General features: G+C 35.6%; 1 protein-coding gene across 3 annotated transcripts in view; it reads right to left on the reverse strand.

Moving 5' to 3' along the window:
• Window positions 1–1,410: 1,410 nt before the first annotated feature.
• Window positions 1,411–18,129, reverse strand: part of LOC128858245 (tetraspanin-9) — a 40,992-nt gene continuing 24,273 nt past the window's right edge. For all 3 annotated transcript variants that reach the window (XM_054094358.1, XM_054094360.1, XM_054094359.1), the window contains exons 2-6: window positions 10,805–10,897; window positions 7,144–7,335; window positions 6,870–7,064; window positions 6,631–6,788; window positions 1,411–3,469 (exon numbers count right to left, since the gene is read on the reverse strand). In XM_054094358.1, the coding sequence (XP_053950333.1) occupies window positions 3,229–3,469; window positions 6,631–6,788; window positions 6,870–7,064; window positions 7,144–7,335; window positions 10,805–10,867 (849 nt within the window). In that variant the 5' untranslated portion in view covers window positions 10,868–10,897 and the 3' untranslated portion in view covers window positions 1,411–3,228. The remainder of the gene's footprint in view (window positions 3,470–6,630; window positions 6,789–6,869; window positions 7,065–7,143; window positions 7,336–10,804; window positions 10,898–18,129) is intronic.

Raw genomic sequence — 18,129 nt, forward strand, 5'->3', positions numbered from 1 at the left:
TGGTAATTTATTGAGCTTTAGAGCACGGGTGAGTCTCAGAAAGAGTCGCTCTATGACTGCAGTATGCTTTTACTATTACCCATTTGGCAATTACAAGACATGAATGCCCCTTGAGAAGTACTTTGTTTTGACCTTCGACTCTACGCTCTTTGTTTACAGGACTTCATTGCGAAAGTATGTCGGAAGAACCTTTACAAATGCTAACTGGGCACTATTTCATAAGAACTTTGGGAGATGCAGCGATCTGCTCGGCAAACGAAAGAGTAAGCAAAAGGCTGAACTTACTGCATACTTACAGACCAAAAGAATATTTAGCGTAACTCGCTTAAACCCAACCGAGTTTATTATTTCATGTCATAGTACAGTGTATTTGGAAAGAATGGGGCTCAATTTGACATATGCATAAATAAAGGGTTGTCCAATAACAGGTGTTATTTAGATTAGATTAGAGTTGATTAATGATTTTTTATGGCCGGAATTGGATGGTATTGATCTGGACAACGTTTATTTTCAACAAGACAACGTGCCACACAAGCAACGAAATCATTGATCTTTTACGGGAAAAGTTTTCGGACCATGTTGTCTCTCGATGAGGTGATCACAATTGGCCACCGAGATTTTGTGATTTAACAACTTCTGACTTTTTTCTTTGGGGGCACGTGAAAGAGAAGCTCTATGCCAACAGCCCAGGGTCGATTCAAGACCTCAAAGATGGAATTCGTGAGACTATCGAGGACATAGGGCAACCACTTTGAAATTCGGTTATGGAAAATTTCGTGAAAAGGATATTGTCCTGTAAGCGGGGACGTGGTGATCATTTGCCTGGTGTTATTTTCCACTATTAACGGCATACCTTCCTCTTTATAATGAAATAAACATCTGATCATTTAAATAAAAAAATAGCATTTTTCTTTAAATATCAAAATAACACTTCTTATTCGATAACCGAACGATGTATGTAATGCGGATATGTGGCCAACATCAGACCATTAACTGGCTCTCAGCGATTTTGAAGAAATCAGCTGCTTTACTGACGTCACCGCGATTATGACTGCGGTTTGTTTACGAAAAAACTGAGATTGTGTTAATGGTATATGAAAAAGAGGAACACAATCGCATGTTATTTTGTTGCCGTCTGAACAACGACTGATTAGACGAGTGTGGAGATGTGGAATATGTGTGGAATAAGCGGACACAATTCTGCTGTCGAGTGCCCAGTGGCCAATGCGAATTTTTTACAGGTGATGGCATTCGCATTTAAGGAAAACCCTACTTTTTGAACTCCATCACGTCAAAATCAACATGCTCTCCTCCACACTTGCCATTCTGTTACCTTACAGGGATGCCGAAAAAGGGCCCTTTACCCCGCTTAACTTTTTACAATTCCAGAACACTTTCTTTTTTTTGACGTTAATAATATCTACCGCGAAATAATCAGCTGGGCAGTTGCCATCACCTGTAATGGTTCCGCCTTGCCAGCGGCGAGGCAGCCGAAGTTACTCTCACAAAGAATCCACAAACTTGGTAATTTGTCGAGTCGAATTGAGTACTGATGGTGTTGCCTTCCCAAAACAGTTACTTTATTTTTCGCAATTTTGACAAGTCCGTCGTCAGGTCCCTTGCCAATAAAAAACAAACAGAAGGAGGAGAAATTACATGGTTGTGAAAATTAAGTGAATGGCTTGGTAATATTGCAATTTGTGAGCTTTAAACTAAGCAAACTAATGAAAACGAAGTGCCGCGTAATAAATTGTGAAAGCACAAATCAATATAAAGCCTCCAAATGCAGTTCTTTTGAGTTTCTATGCGGAAGACCCCGAGGCAAGAATGTGTGTGTGTGCGTATAGCTTCTTCTGTTTGGATGTTTCTATTGCTTTAGCCTGCTCTTCCTCTTCGCAAACAAGTAACTCCCCTTCATTTTGTTCTTTTATTCCTTCCGACACAGTAAATTCGGAAGACGCAACCTTGTAATCTATCGTCCCTGATCGTTCAGAATTCTTCTACGTAGTCCCCAGTGATGTGCCGGTCGAAGTCACTCTTATAATTTTGCTTCGGATGGAAAAATCTGTCAATCTATTATCCTTGTTATGTATTTATATATTATATTTTTTTTTTGGCCACAGTACGGGATATATCAGAACATTTTAGCTAACTAGCTGATACTTTAATTTGCATTTCTGATACTTCAAGTCTCATTTTACCGTCGTAAAACTAACCGTAGTTTTTTATAAGAAAACTTTTCAAAACAAAAATTCTCTTCGTATTTTGCTCCGCTTTAGAAAAAATGTTCTATCATTTGATTTTTTATTTCTTCGAGCCCGTAAGTACCCGAAATGTTCGCTGGAAGCAATAATCGGAATCAGTTCCGCAGAAATCATAAATCATGATCAGCAATTTCACCCGAAAGATAGTCACTCATAACCCCACTTGGCTTCGGTGGCTGAAAGTTGTTCCAATAAATTGCTTTACAAAATTTTACGTGAGTACGTTTTGGGAATTTTGGTTAGGGTAACTTTCGGTTTATCCTGAAGACGTACGTTGCACAATGTAAATAATAAGAGTGGCTTTAAAGATATGTAATACTAGGCAATAACAAGTTATTAACTCAAGAAAAATGGCCCGTTCAATCACAAAATTTTATTCTTGTGCTTTTAAAAATAATTTCTGCTCGCTGGCATGCTCGTACTAGTACTCGCAAACTATTTGTCTCTAAGTATTACCTACTATATATGTTAACTGGCAGTTTATGCAGTACAAATAAATACATATTGGGTATATTGGATTTTATGTTAAACCGTTATAAAACGAAGGTCTGAGTACAAATAAAGAAAAGCGAAATTTTAATTGGCAAAAGTGGTTTTTGTTCTTTACGATATTTCCAATATTTCTGCTGTATTGCCACTGAATATTTAACCTATGATAAATTAACTAAAAAAAAGTTTTCACAGACCTTCGTAGAATACTTAATAAATATTTTTGGCACAATTTGCATACAAGTTTAGTAACAATTATATAACTGCATACACACATACATAGATACATATGCATGTGTATTACAATACTATAAATCGTCAATTACCACTAGATCGAACGTACATATTTTAATCACTAATCCTATTCGTTTCTCACTTCATTAATTCGTAGATAAATATCTTTATTAAATGCTTTTAATCAATAAGATATGATAAGAATACTATCGTTGCTTTCAGCACAACGCTAAAGTTGGCTTCAGTCCTCCCACATATTCGTTCGTGTCTGTGGATCAATCGATGGTGAATAGGATTTATAAGTCTCCGTTTCACGTTTGTGTTTTACGGTGCAAAATAGCAGCATCGATGTGATTAAACCGAAGAGTTGTGCAAACGCAATGCCCAAGCCAACAGCACCAATTACGTTCAGCTGACCTTGGAACCAGGCTTGTAGCGAATGCGCGCAACCCTTACTCCACCAGAGGGCGGGATTTTCCGATCTGAAATACCAAAGATAATACATTAAATCAGTAAGCTATTAGGTCCAAAATGAAATGCTACGTGAAATATAAATTAATGAATTAAGTACTGCACAAATTATTTACTACGAAATTATCCACTACTTGAAATGGAAAATTTTCTATTTTCTATGTGGCAGTGGTGGATTCAGGGCTTGGGTAGCATTGGTAGCTGAATCCTGCTGCTATGAATCTCCCAACACCCTAAGCTTTTTCTGTCATAAAATTCGGGCATGCACTTTGTACGGAAGGAAAGGCGAGAACACAAAAACAATTGTCAAAATTTAATGGTCTTTTGTTGACAACTGAAACTTGTACCTTTTTGTACTAAAATTCAATGGGCGACAAACTGCATACACACAAACTTTTTAAAGCTTCTGGTTAAGAAGTAGAAGGTTTTGTCGAAATGAAAAACAAAATGTGTTCTTAGTTTGAGATTTTACGTGATATGGTTTTTGTTGTAGTATGAACCATGATAAAATCATAGTAAAGCAGAACCTTTCTCTCAATTCGTATTTGAAGTTTACCAGCATTAAAAGGTCTTTCACCAAAGAGCATGCAAATACAACTTAAAAACAAAAAATCCTAATAAAAGTATAAAAAATCAATTGCAAATTTAAAATTCTTACGTGAAATTGATTTTGAATCTATCTACGTATGTATGCTTTTACCCAAAGAATAAAAAGGAAAATCATGGCGGGCATGCATAAATACCAAATGCTATAAAAAGAATTAAGAAAATAATTAAATAAAATGTTGAAATCATTTCTTTTATTTCCCAAAAGGGGGTTTTTTATATATATATATTAATATATAATTGACTCTTACTCGCACTTTGGGTATTTGGCCGAGCTCCTCCTCTTATTTGTGGCGTGCGTCTTGATGTTGTTTCACAAATGTGTACTTGTAGTATTAAGCCGACTCCGAACGGCAAATGTTTTTTTATGATGAACTTTTTCATGGCAGAAATACATATAGCCAAGGAATATTCATTTGATAGTTTTGCGGCTTTACAATCTATTTCAACTGATTTTTGCATATTTAGGAAACACAAGGCTTTTGCAATAAACCGCCGAAACTTCAGGCTAATCGAGGAAAAATCGAGCGCTTTATAGCAATTTTACTGAAAGTTATATTTAAAAACATGTATAGCCAAGACAGCTTGGAATTAGGGGGTGTTCCGACTCATTTGACTTTTCCCAGTTTTACAACCGATACTCCTGATTTTTACATACTTAGAAAGCCCAACGTTTTTGCAATAACCTGTCGAAACTAAAGGCTAGTCGGGACAAAATTGAGCGAGCTATTGCAATTTTACTGAAAGTTATAGTTAAAGTCATGTACATTCTGTAAAAAATATCGCGAATTGCTCATTTAAAAAGCGAGCGATAAAAATATTGAACAAAAAATTTGTCTTAAATTTTGTGTTTTGAACGTGATTTCCTGTGCCGAATCGTTGAGAATGTTGCAGTGGACTTTATCAAAAACTCGGGTCTACGAATGGTTAAGGCTTTTGCAGAGGGCCGAGAAGTCGTGTAAGATTTACCCCGATCTGGTCGCCCATCAACGTCTTCAACGGATGAAAACGTCAACAGAGTCCATGAAATGGTGCTGGAGAACTATCATTTAAGTTTGAGGGAGGTGGCTCGTGGCCTTAGCGTCTCACGAATCAATTCGCAACATTTTACACCATTAATTGGGCATGACACGCGTGGCTGCTCGACTCGTTTCTTTCAAAAAATTCATCGGAAGAAGGGGGCTGAAGACATGCTTGAGCAAGTGAGCTCGGATCCAGCGTTTATTCAGCGGATCATAACAGGTGATTCAACGTGAGTACGAGTATATGTGTTTCACATACAAATCAGTCAACATGCGGCTGAATAGCGCTATCCACATGAGCCGAAACCCAAAAAAACACGTCAAAGTCGGTCAAAAGTGAAAGTCATACCTCTCGTTTTCTTTGATTATCACGGTGTTGTGCACTCGGAATTCATTCCAAATGGTTGTACGGTGAATAAAGAATATTATTTTGAAGTAATGCGACGCTTGAAATGGAATGTGCGTAGGAAACTGCCCAATCTGTGGAAAGAAAACTAATGGAGCTTGCACCATGATAACGCACCGTCTCACAAGGCTCACATTGTGAATACTTTTTTGACCACAAACTCGACAAATAACATCGAGCAACCACCGCAATCACCGTATTTAGCCCCCTGTTACTTTTTCCTTTTCCCAAAACTTAAATTGCCACTCCCCGGGCGCCGCTTTGAGTCGATAGATGCCATTAAGGCAAATTCGCTGAAGGAGCTGACGAAGATCTCTTCAAACGCGTTTAAAAGGTGTTTTGATGGCTGGACTAATCATCGGCATATGTGTATTGGTATATACGGCGGTCGCCGTAGCCGAATGGGTTTGGTGCGTGATTACCATTCGGAATTCAGAGACGACGTAGGTTCGAATCTCGGTGGAAGACCAAAATGAAGAAAATATTTTTCTAGTAGAGGTAGCCCCTCGGCAGGCAATGCGTATTTCTGCCATGAAAAAGGTCTTCATAAAAAATATCTGCCGTTCGGAGTCGGCTTGAAACTGTAGGTCACTCCATTTGTGGACCAACATCAAGACGCACGCCACAAATAGGAGCAGAAGCCTGACCAACAGGGGTGTAACGCCAATATATTTGCGGCCTCCTGCAGACCTATCCAAGGTCGTAATAGTGTCCGCTTAAGAACTACTCAGCCCTTCCTTCTTTTCCCTTATCTCGGTCGATTTATTTTGCTTAATTAAAAATATATTGAAATTTAAATTGAAATATAGACACACAGTCAAAGAGTTGGCATGCAAATTTGTGAAATTTTTCTAATTTAGGTATAAAATTTAAAAATGTTGCTTCTGTGTTTTTGTTTTTTTAGAAAATAAAATATACTTGCATAAAAAAATAATGTAATTAGATTCACAAAACAGAAACAAAAATATATATATTCATAACTGGTGAAACTATTGATATGCCATCGTTGTGACGCAGGCGTATCTATGAAAACAGTGAATACTGTCCTGCCTTTTAATTTCATTTGCAGCATACAAATTGTTCCAATTTTGAGTAACTTTAGAAAAATACAACTATAAATTTAAAATTCCATACTTACTTCCCACATTCTACTCGCAGGAAACTATCTCCGGAACCTTCGGTCAGTATACTACGTGCCTCCGAGGGCCGACAACACGATTCGGGTACCCAACGTTTGCCACTCCACGACTGAATGTCATACCAGTCCTCATACGAGGATACACCACAGCACTCGAACTACATAAATGATTCGAACACGATGCAACATTTATGTAGTTAGTCAGGTTTTTTAGTTTAAATTCGCGTTCATCTACTCACCGATTGCTGCACATTATCCCAAATGGCAGCGACCGATGGTGCCACCAAACTACCACGATCCGATGCATTGTAATGTCGCTCAATACCGAAACGCAACTCGTTAGCAAAGGTGCGCCCCAAACCGCCACGGAAAAGGAAAGCAATCGAACCAATTAGGAATTCGCTCAAGAAGAGCATAACAATTAGCAGGAAGTACTGAAAAATAAGAGTGAAGGAGATTTATTAAACACAAGAAATACACAAAGAAAATATAATCACTACCGCTTCCGCTTACCAACACTAACAAGCAACGTGATTGCACCCAAGCTCCGCAGCAGCCGAAGAATGAGATAACAAAACCGACCACGCCGATCGCTAAAAAAATCGAGTCTGCGCTTAAAGCATGATGATCGGGAAGTAGGGTGGCATAGCCCTCGTACGACAAACGCAGCCAGACGCCAGCACCAAGGAAGGCGCAACTGCAAAGCTGCGAAGAAGAAGAAGAAGAAAAGAGGAAGTATAAATTTTATTGTTGAAACTTATTGGAATTTATTTTTTTTTTTTTGTGTTTCTGGCTAAAAGTAGCATTTTCGGTGAGTAACGGCATTGCCCAATTTTAAGTCGTTAAGGTCATTGTGATGGCACGTTTGACTAAAAGTCTGACTTTTTTGTTAAGCTTAGCAAAGTAAGATAAAGTAAGCTAAAAGTGAAGTAAAAGCAGAATTCATTAAAAATTGGAGTAATGCTGCTGGCATTATGCCATTTCAACTGAAGACTTGCATGTGTGGCGCTCATTAGCGCAGACGCAACGTCGTCGGTCAATACAATTATCACACGCTGCGGCTTATTGAGCAACAGAAATTGCAGTCTGTAAAGTTTGTACAATGCCACTACGTAGACGATGACGATGACGTTGACGCCGGTCTCTGTACCTATTGTATGTGCACATGCTCCGCTTCATTAACTCATTGAATGCTTCACTGTTGTTATTATCGTGCATTGTTGTGTGGATGTATTTTATACTCGCACACATATTATGTAGTTCGAAAATCGGGAAACACATCAATTTCCGCTGCAGACGCACCTCTACTTGGTTTCGTACAAGTATGTGCAAGGGTATGCATATACGTACGGATATTAGTATGGTCCAAAACAATTTTTGATGGTACCCTCTATTTTGTGGACAAAAAAAAATCGTACCAAGCATTGACCTGTAAACGTTGAATTACGCCTTGAAACCTATCATTTAATGATACCACAAAAAAAAAAAAAAAACGAAATAAATATATATTTTTTAATATTAACCTTTTTTTATACTTTACGGGTAGCTACACAAATAGGGGCATATAGATAAAGTTTTTTAGATAAAGTGTAGAGTATCTTTTTTTCACATTTTGGAAGGGAAATCAAGGGAGGAGTAAAATGATACAGACCTGCAAGTATTTTATAACAAATTTACATAAAAGCGTATTTTTTTAGAAGGGAATTCAATAAAAATGTTTAAGCGTAAACGGGTAAATATTCAAAAAAATTTAAAAATAAAAAGTAGATAGCATTACCATCCTAATGTCCATATGTACCTATACTAACTAGTGCAATGTACATATACTTCGGCAAGGCAAGGTGAATAACACTTCAGCTGCATAATTACCTGCCGCCAAGCATATCGTCACTTTTGCTCATTAAAGCATCAACACAATTCCCATTATTAAAAATCGTATTCGAATGTGTGGGAATTTTTGTGCTGGCATTGAATTCATATTCACTTTTTAACAAGCATTTCTGAATATTTATAATTCTTTCTCAAAACTTTTTTATGAATGTATCAAAAGATAAAGAATAGTTAGTTATCGTTGAGAACTCGTGAATAATGGTAACCCCATTTAATTTGAGTACTTTACGGATAACGAAATCACTGATATGATTAAAAGATAGTAAAGATTACCCAGTGTCTTAGTGGAAGTATAATGAAAATATTACTCTTATTAATTCACTAAAACTACAGTACTAAAACCGGTTACTAAATAGACGATTAGCAATAAAATAGCGATACTACATATAACTTACATGCTAAATGAAAATTTGTTTAGAAATGTTAAAATAGACCGCTGATAAGTGTTCACTTCGGTTAACAATTCTAAGGATGTGTTTGCCCAAATTGAATTTTTATTATATTAGTACAGCTAGACTAGGACATTCACCTAACATTTGGTTAACAGAGAGTTTATCGAAACAGAATTTTCATTGTTGGTGTGGAGTACCTGCAAGAAGATGTTCATAAGTAAATTGCACAGCGTTTAGACTTAACCACATTTTGGGTAATTTTTCCCTTGTTGGACAGCTACCCTATATTTATTTTAAAACTAACTACCAGAATTTTTTCTAAAATAAAATTATTAACCTAATTTGTCAATGCGTTGCTCTCACAAGAGTTGAATCGCCAATTTTCTATTCAATATGAACTTAGAAGTCATGAAAATTTGCTCTGTCAGCATTTCCTTTCATTGGATGCTCTTATACAGGGTGGGCCTTATAGCGTTTGCTTTTTGAACCACCTTTTTACGAAATGGGAGGCTATACACTTGAACAAAAATGGGAAATATTGAAAACCTATTTCCAAAGTGGTGAGTCTTCTTCTTCTTTTCTGATTTTCACATCGGTGGCTACGTCAATAAGCAAAATTGTCGGATTTGGGACTCAGAAAATCAAACCGTTACTGTAGAGAAGCAAATGCATCCACAACGAGTCACTGTTTGGTGCGGTTTTTGATCTGGCGGCATCATCGGGCCATTTTTTTCGAAAATGAACGAGGAGCCGCGGTTACAGTAAATGGCGAGCGTTCCCATGACATGCTCAACGAGTTGTTTCCAAAAATTGAAGATGATGACATGGACGACATTTGGTTTCAACAGGACTGTGCAACTTGTCACACTGCCAAAGTTGCACTCGAACTTTTGGCTACCGTTTTTGAAAACAGAATAATCAGCCGAAATTCCGATATCAATTGGCCGCCTCGGAGCTGTGATTTAAGCCCGTTGGACTATTTTTTGTGGAGAGCCGTTAAGGACAAATGCTATGCGAACCATTCAGAGACGATTGATGCTTTAAAACACGAAATCGAATTTGCCATTCATGAAATTGGAGCCTAAACAATCGAAAATGTGCTTAAAAATTGGGTTGATCGAAGGGCCTACTCGTAGCAGTCATTTGAACGATATTGATTTTCGTTCATAAATGACAATCTTCAAACAAAAACAAAAGTTTCTAAAAATATTGATTAGTTTTTTTTTTATAGCCGATTCAAAAAGCAAATTTTACATGGCCCACCCTATATTTGGAATACATACGGCTATCTTTTTTTTAATTTTTTAATATCTGGTGGAAAGGTTAATGGCAAAATTAATTTCTGTTATTCACAATTAATTTCCTTCCAAGAAATAGGCGTCATGAATATATAGGTTTTGTACATTTTGTGATATGGTTTTGAGATAAAGCTACAGCAGTGTGAATAGGTTGTTAGATGTAACCTATTCACACTGCTGTAGCTTTATCTTGGTATCGTAAAGTGTGAAATTTTTAATAGCAATCATGTTCAGAACGTTTTGTCATACTTATTTTATGTCTTATTTTATGATGTTTAAAGCTACTTGGAGGTAAAATTCATCTGGGTCAAAAAAGGAATTGAATATTTTTGTAAGATAATTTTCTCGAACTTTCGACATAGTTTGCCGCTCGGCTCGCTTATTTCGAACCATCGTGTTTCGCTGGATTTCCGAATTCAATCGTCGTCGCAATTTGCCGCAGGGCAAACCCCCTATAGATCAAATCTATGATATAAAAACCTTACAGACTAAATTACATATGTACATACATTGTTCAGATTACCTATATTGCATACAAAACTGTGGATTTTGTATATAAAATAAGAGAAAATATTTGTGTTAAATTAAACATACCCATAAAATTATATTAAGCCAACAGAACGTCCTTCGAATGCATGTGTATCCTGCATTGCCCATTTCGATGTTTACTTATAGATATTTTTATTGCTGCAATAAATTGAAAATAGAACATAAATTAAATATTAGTCATCAATAAGTTTTTAAGGTATACAAAAGAATATTAAACAAAAGTTTAAGGTAGTCAAATGTGTTATAGGATAAAAGCATGATCATTTACAAATACTAACTAGCATTTCAACACCAACTATGTAATACTGTGTTAGTTAAAAAAAACCAGAGGTATGTGAAAAGCTCCTATGTTTTTTTTTTTTAATTTATAGTATTTTTAATAATTTTTATAATTTTAAAATATAATGTTTTTTTTATTTAAATTGATGAAAATCATTTGCGAAGAGATTGTATTTACATGGAATAGAAATTCCGCACAATAACCATCGCAGCTGATTCATACAGTGACACAAAACACCAATAAAAATTGTGAATAATAATTATAAGTGAATAATTCCAAAATACTGAACTTTTTATAAATGTTTCCTTAACTATGTGTATATAAGTATTAGAAAAGCAATGATAATAAAAAACACGATCCACTTCGAGTGGCAAGTATTAGGGTAAAGGCATTTTATTTTGGAAATTCAAGTAATATACATTTTTAGTGAAATCTTACCCAGACGTGAGTAAAAAAATTATTTATCAAAATTGTGTTACAGATACTTGGTATGTGGTATATCTCCCATATCATATTTCCCGAAACACAATCTGATCCCTTCTATTCAATAAGAACATTTCTTTCTTTAGATGTTTTTGTTTTTGTCCCTGTTAGCATCCCTTACACCCGCAGGTTGTGGAGTGACAGAGTTTCAATATAAGCCATAAGTGATCGATGCGGTTGTAGCCTGGAAATTGTGCAAGCCAGTTTTTTTATTACAATTTCATTAATTAAAGCCCCCGGTACGCTATCCTTAGTGGGTGTATTGGATAATTATCTTCAAGCACTTGTATATATGATGCTTAATCTGTAAATACCGTACGGTTTCAACTAAAAAACTCTACAGAATATCTGTTTCAGACACTGACGCTAAATTTTTGCTCCTGACACTAAACATTTCCTCCAAATTTTAGAGTAGTCTCGACTTGCACAAGTCGAGCCAGTCGAAGCCTGTGTTTTTTTTTTTCAAAAGTAAAAGGCCGCAGTAAGCGAATGGGTTGTCTGAGTTCGATATTTCCCGTAAGAAACTCCAAGCATTAGAAAAAGGTTTCTACTTGCCGTAGTCTCTCGGCAGGCAATGTCTTACCTCCGAGTGTATTTCTATCTGTGTTTGGGGGCGGGATAAAACTGTTGGCCCCTCTATTTGTGGAAATGCATCAAGACACATACCACAAATCGGAGAAAGAGAGTTGTTGAGGAGGGTTGATTCTCTGCGTATTAGGCTTGTATTTTACTTTTTTTTTTTTTGTCGATATTAATTCTAGATCCACTAGCTTAGCTCTACTATGAGCTTCAAGGTGAGCTTTAAGCAACATATTGTACTACAGGGTGAGTTTTTAAGAGCTATAGGAAAGTTAAAAAAAAAACTCACGTAAAATTCAGAAAAATGCATGACATTTTTGTTTAAATCGATAGTACAGTCCATATAATTTAATGTTTGAAAATTATTTCATGCAAATGTTGACCGCGACTGCGCTTCAAATAGTGCATCCGCTTAGTCCAATTTTGGCATACTCTTTCCAATGTTTCGGCCGGTATCTCACATATAAATGCTTTAATGTTGTCTTCCAATGCGTTAATTGAAGCAGGCTTGTCTGAATAGACATGAGCTTTAACATAGCCCCACAAAAAATAATGTAGAGGCTTTATATCGCACGATCTGGGTGGCCAATGGACAGGTCCCGAACGTGTAATAAAATGTTCACCGAACTCGCCTCTCAACAAGTCCATTGTTACGCGTGCTGTGTGGCATTAGGAACCGTCTTGCTGAAACCACATGTCATGCAAGTGAAGCTCTTGCATTTTGGGCAAAAAAAGTTGGATATCATTTAACGGCAGCGCTCACCATTCACAGTTACGTTACGATTCGCAGCATCTTTGAAGAAGTACGGTCCAATGATACCTCCAGCCCATAAACTGCACCAAACAGTGACCTTTTCTGGATTCATTGGTAGCTCTTGCAATTCTTCTGGCTGATCTTCACTCCAAAATCGACAATTCTGCTTATTCACGTATCCATTTATCCAAAAATGAGTTTCGTGGCTGAACACAATTTTTCGATAAAAAAGTGGATCTTAAACTTTCTTAACAGAACACGCATTTTTATAATAAAATTCAATGATTTGCAAGCGTTGTTCGTTTGTAAGACGATTCATGGTTAAATTATAGACCAAACTGAAGATGTTTGACAGTGAAACAAAATACGAAACGTGCGTCAGCTGTTTAAACCAACTGTTTAAAAAGATAATAGCTAAAAAACCACCCGTTATATGAAAAAATGGAGATATCATCCTCGCCTTTTTGTACTACTACTACAAGCGCTAAAGGGGCTTTGGCTACCGAGGAGAAGCTGTTTCCCTGATAATCGGTTCTACGTTACTGGAGCGACCCCCGGCATAAAAACACGGCCAAGAACAGTCAGCAGTGTTTTCATGCTTTTGCAAGAAATAAAATATATAAAAAGCGGTATAATTTTAAGATCCCTCCACCTGTGTATGGGAATATCAACGCAATATACCTATAGGTTTTTATTTTTTGTCATAAAATCATCAAGTAGGAACAATTTTAAGGTCTTTTTTTACAAGCCAACGATTTTTGTAAAAATTCAAACTGAAGTGTTATTTTTCTTTTGCACAACGGGAACTGTCATATTTACTTTTTTCGAGCTTATTAGCAAATCATACTGTCTTCAATAAATATAGCACTAGGACTCACTAATAAGTTGGGACACTTTATTACTTTTTTATTTAATGGGTTCTTCTCTCACCAAACCCTTTTAAAAAATTTTAAACTTTGTGCAAATTTAAAACAATTCACAAAATTTTCACACTTTTAATCAGAATATTTAGAAAATTTTCAGTTTTATACTCCTTTAAATTTGAGCTCGTGTCATGAATGCCCACCTATTTCATTTTTGTGCCAATAAGTATTATAATTGAATGGAGGATGTTAAAAAAAAAAAATCGGCGAAAATTAAGAGAATCATTTTTGGTTAACTTTTTTTTAACAAGGAATTAAATTAAATGTTTTTATATTTATTATAAAAAATCAAGTAAAAAATAAAAAACGCGATCAAATGTGCGCAGTGTTTTTCGGAGTCCATTTTTATCTCATCTGATCAAAACTTGTCACTACATTTACTCAGGGAGGCTTATCGTGTTTTTTTTCTAGCAATAGTGTCGCATTTATCCCGCGCTGCGTCAGAGCTTTCCAATTTTCGCTTTCTTTTCTAAAACTTTTGTACTTGCATCAGAATATTTGGCATTTTTTACCAAATACAAAAAATGAGGGTGCGCGTTGTTCAGCTGGTTTTTCTTTATCTGCATGCACAAGTTCATCAAAGTAGTTGTACAAAAACTTGAATTGCTCCAAATAAATGGAAATAAATCGTAGTTAAATATTAATTATAAACAGGGTGGCGCAAAATTAATCACCTTTATAATATACTTTTTTCAAATGGCACCCTTATGAACTATACAGCTTCAATATACAAACAGACAAGCAATAGAGCGCATTAAGGTCAAAATAAAGATTTCCATCACACCAAATTAATTTTTTATATTTAGTAAAAAAAATACTCAAGAACCAAATTGAGTGATTAGTTTTGGGCTTTCTATTATATTCAATATATAATTTGTGGATATGTTGGATTTTTCTTATTATATTCTATTATGAAATGTTCAATGAGCGACGACATATAATGAAGAAAACTCTTGTTTTAGAAAAGAAAACAATATTAATAAATTTAATACTTTGAAGTAAATTCTCTCGAATATTTGATTTTTTAGGGTAATGATATTCTTCCAGCAAACGAGTGATATTTACCCTCCATCACTTATTTTTGGTGTTGTTTTAATAAATTATTGCATAACTTTGGCAGTCCACAAGAAAAACTGTAACTACATTTTTGTACGTAAGCGGACTAAATGAAAATAAGGCCAGTTAAAACTAATTCATGAAACTGAAACAAATCATAATCGCACAAATGCGAGTAATCTCCAGCAATAATGCAAATTTAGGTGCAAAATTAAAAGCTCAAATCCACTATTACTACACAGTGGAATGTGTTTACAGATGTGGCACCCTAAAAAAGAGACTAGAACGACGTTGACAGTAAATAAATTTAAATAATATTTGCATTCGCCCTAAATATTTAAATAACAATAAATAAAATAGCTTCCGCTCACCACAAGCAGGGGTCTGCATTGAAGCTATGGCAGCAAATTTTAAATTTGTATACTTTTCTATTTTATTACAAAATGTGTGTGACTCGAATGAGGTTTAGGTGTTGCCAAGTCAGCTAGACACTGCTACGAGTTCGTCCATGACGGCACCAGGTTTCTGGTAATAATTCGCATACACGTTTCGGCTAACCAGAAAAATTCTTAGGTAACTGCAGTGCATATTGCTAATTAAACAAATTATCTTACATACATAAATGTTTATGCATGCATTGATAATATTCACGTGCATACGTGACTGCTGGTTCTACGGGAGCTAAGAAAATTTTTTCAACTACGAATTCATTTAACTGAGTAATGCATGCGCACCAGTACACCATCACACCGTCAAGCTTACAAATGCGAAATAGCTGCGTGTTCAGTGATCAGTTCTAATCTAATAAATTACCTAACTTTTGCTTTGTTCATATTTATTTTATTTAAATTTTTTTTATTTTAAACTTTTTGAGTGCGTACACAATTTGCTTCGGGTGCGTATTAAATTCTGTAAATCTCCGATTAGTTTTTTATAGCTTTTAAGACAGAAAGCTTTATGATGTTAATGCATAAGAAGTATAGCACAAAGAAAGAGTTATGTACACAGTACGGAAATGTTATAAGGCCAAGATGGTTATGACGATAACCACTAAAATAATAGGAAAATGTCCTAAAACAGTACCCCATAACGGAAATTATTCCACATTTATTTCTAGTATTTTAGTAACGCGCAAATTCTTGTTCTATGCAAAACGAAATAATTGTAAGACCAAAAGCGTTTGCTTTTAATTTAAAAGTTCACAAGTACGGCGGCCGCCGTAGCCGAATGGGTTGGTGCGTGACTACCATTCGGAATTCACAGAGAAAACGTAGGTTCGAATCTCGGTGAAACACCTAAATTAAGAAACTACGAGTATATTTCTGCCATGAAAAAGCTCCTCATAAAAATATCTGCCGTTCGGAGTCGGCTTGAAACTGTAGGTCCCTCCATTTGTGGAACAACATCAAGACGCACACCACAAATATCTCGAAGGAGGAGCTCGGCCAAACGCCCAAAAAGAGTGTACGTAGATTATTTACACTTCGTGCTTAACTTCCAGTCCGGAAGTAAAAAGTGAGATTGCTCATACAAAATGTATCTCCCTAAATCTGAGATTATAAAATAATCCTAGATTATAACCATACTTATTTAGATACAACCCAGTGTTATCGACAATTATTTTTACGAATATAAGGAGAAGCGACAAAGTAAAGGCTAAATAAAGTGGACGCCGGCAAAGAAAACAGGTTTGTAGACAGAATTTTAATAAAGTTTTTATTAAAAATTATTGTGCATTCATATTACAGAAAAAAGCGAACGCACTTTTACAGCAATGGAATTTCATTTGGAGTTGTGTCAAGAGCAACTGTTCTTATTTTACAGGGATAAGAAGAAGGTTGTTGGGCCTTCAGGCGTTAACGCAGTTCAGTAAAGTACCATATATCCTTGGCGGGTATACATCTTTTAATTTAGAAAAATTAAGAAATATATATGTACATGTGATAAATTTATTATATTTATTTTAAGTTTGCAGATAAATTGAATTAAAACTTTTAATTTGAAACTAGCCGAACGAAAATCTTTCATGTATTTGTGGTTAGTACTTTATTAGTTTCAATTAGTTGAATAATAAAAAAATTAATTTAAAACGAATATAAAATATTAAATTTAAAAAGAACTTAAAAACAAAGCAGTTGATTCTCTTATGTGTTCTGCGCTGAAGTGGCCTTGATTATAGGACGCCGATTCTGGTTGCGTTGATTTGCGAATAAGAAATTTGTTTGGCTTATCAATTTTTCTAAACCTTGCTTTCGAGTGACCGAAAGCGTTCTTCAAAGTTGGTAATTAAAAACTTTTTCGCTGCATCTGGCCGTTGGTTTGCAAGGGCGAGGGTTCATAAGAAACTGTGTAAATCGGATTGCTGAATCTCTCAGCACAGCGCCTGTAACATTTGTATACAAAATTGGATTCGTGTTCTTGCTATGAAGAGGGCTTTGAGGACTTTTGCTTTAAGAACGACTGCTTGAAAATTTGAGAACCAAATACTCCAAAATATTCTACCAAACCAATTTATATGGTCAAAAACCTTTCAAAATAGTATCGTCAACTGATTGTCAATTTTGCAGGTAATCTGCCATATGTGAAATGGTAGATTAATTTTGTGAATTTATTGCTATTTACTGCATATGTGAATGCACTTTAAGTTTTTATCTTAAAACTGTTATATTGTAAGTGTTTTTGATCGCTTTGTCTTGTTTTCATATTTATGGGGTTGTTTTGATTTAAAATTAAATAATTAAAACAAAATAATAATTGTTTTGAATATGAGAGAGACAAATTTTGGAGTAAGAGAGAGGTAATGCGATAGATAGCTTCAAAATTAAAAAGAAGCAAAACTGGGGCCTTACATTACTTCCAAGCACGGATGTGCCAAGAGAAGTAATAGAAAACCAAAACTTAACGTTAGAGATGTTCAGGACCTCAAACAATTAACTATTAATAAATCAAATAGCCCTGTTGAAATTAAACACACCCTCAATTTGGAAGTTACTACCCCATGTGCAACAAAATTTTGCAAGCGGATTCTAGTCTAGAATAGGTAAACGAGTACCTAAACCTAAGTTAACCACACGACACAAACAGGCCAGATTGGCATTTGCAGAAAGTACTAATTCTAGGGGAAGTTGAATGGAAAAGAGTAATTTTTTCCGATGAAAAAAAATTGATCTGGACAGAATATTTCCAAATGTATTGGCATGATAAACGGAACAAAAAGGCGGATGGAATGGCTAGTTTCGGAAGGCATTCTGTCATGCTTTGGACAGCCATTAGTTTCAAAGACCAGGCTGCAATC

This window comes from Anastrepha ludens, chromosome 3 (genome assembly GCF_028408465.1).
Source record: "Anastrepha ludens isolate Willacy chromosome 3, idAnaLude1.1, whole genome shotgun sequence".
NCBI lineage: Eukaryota > Metazoa > Arthropoda > Insecta > Diptera > Tephritidae > Anastrepha > Anastrepha ludens.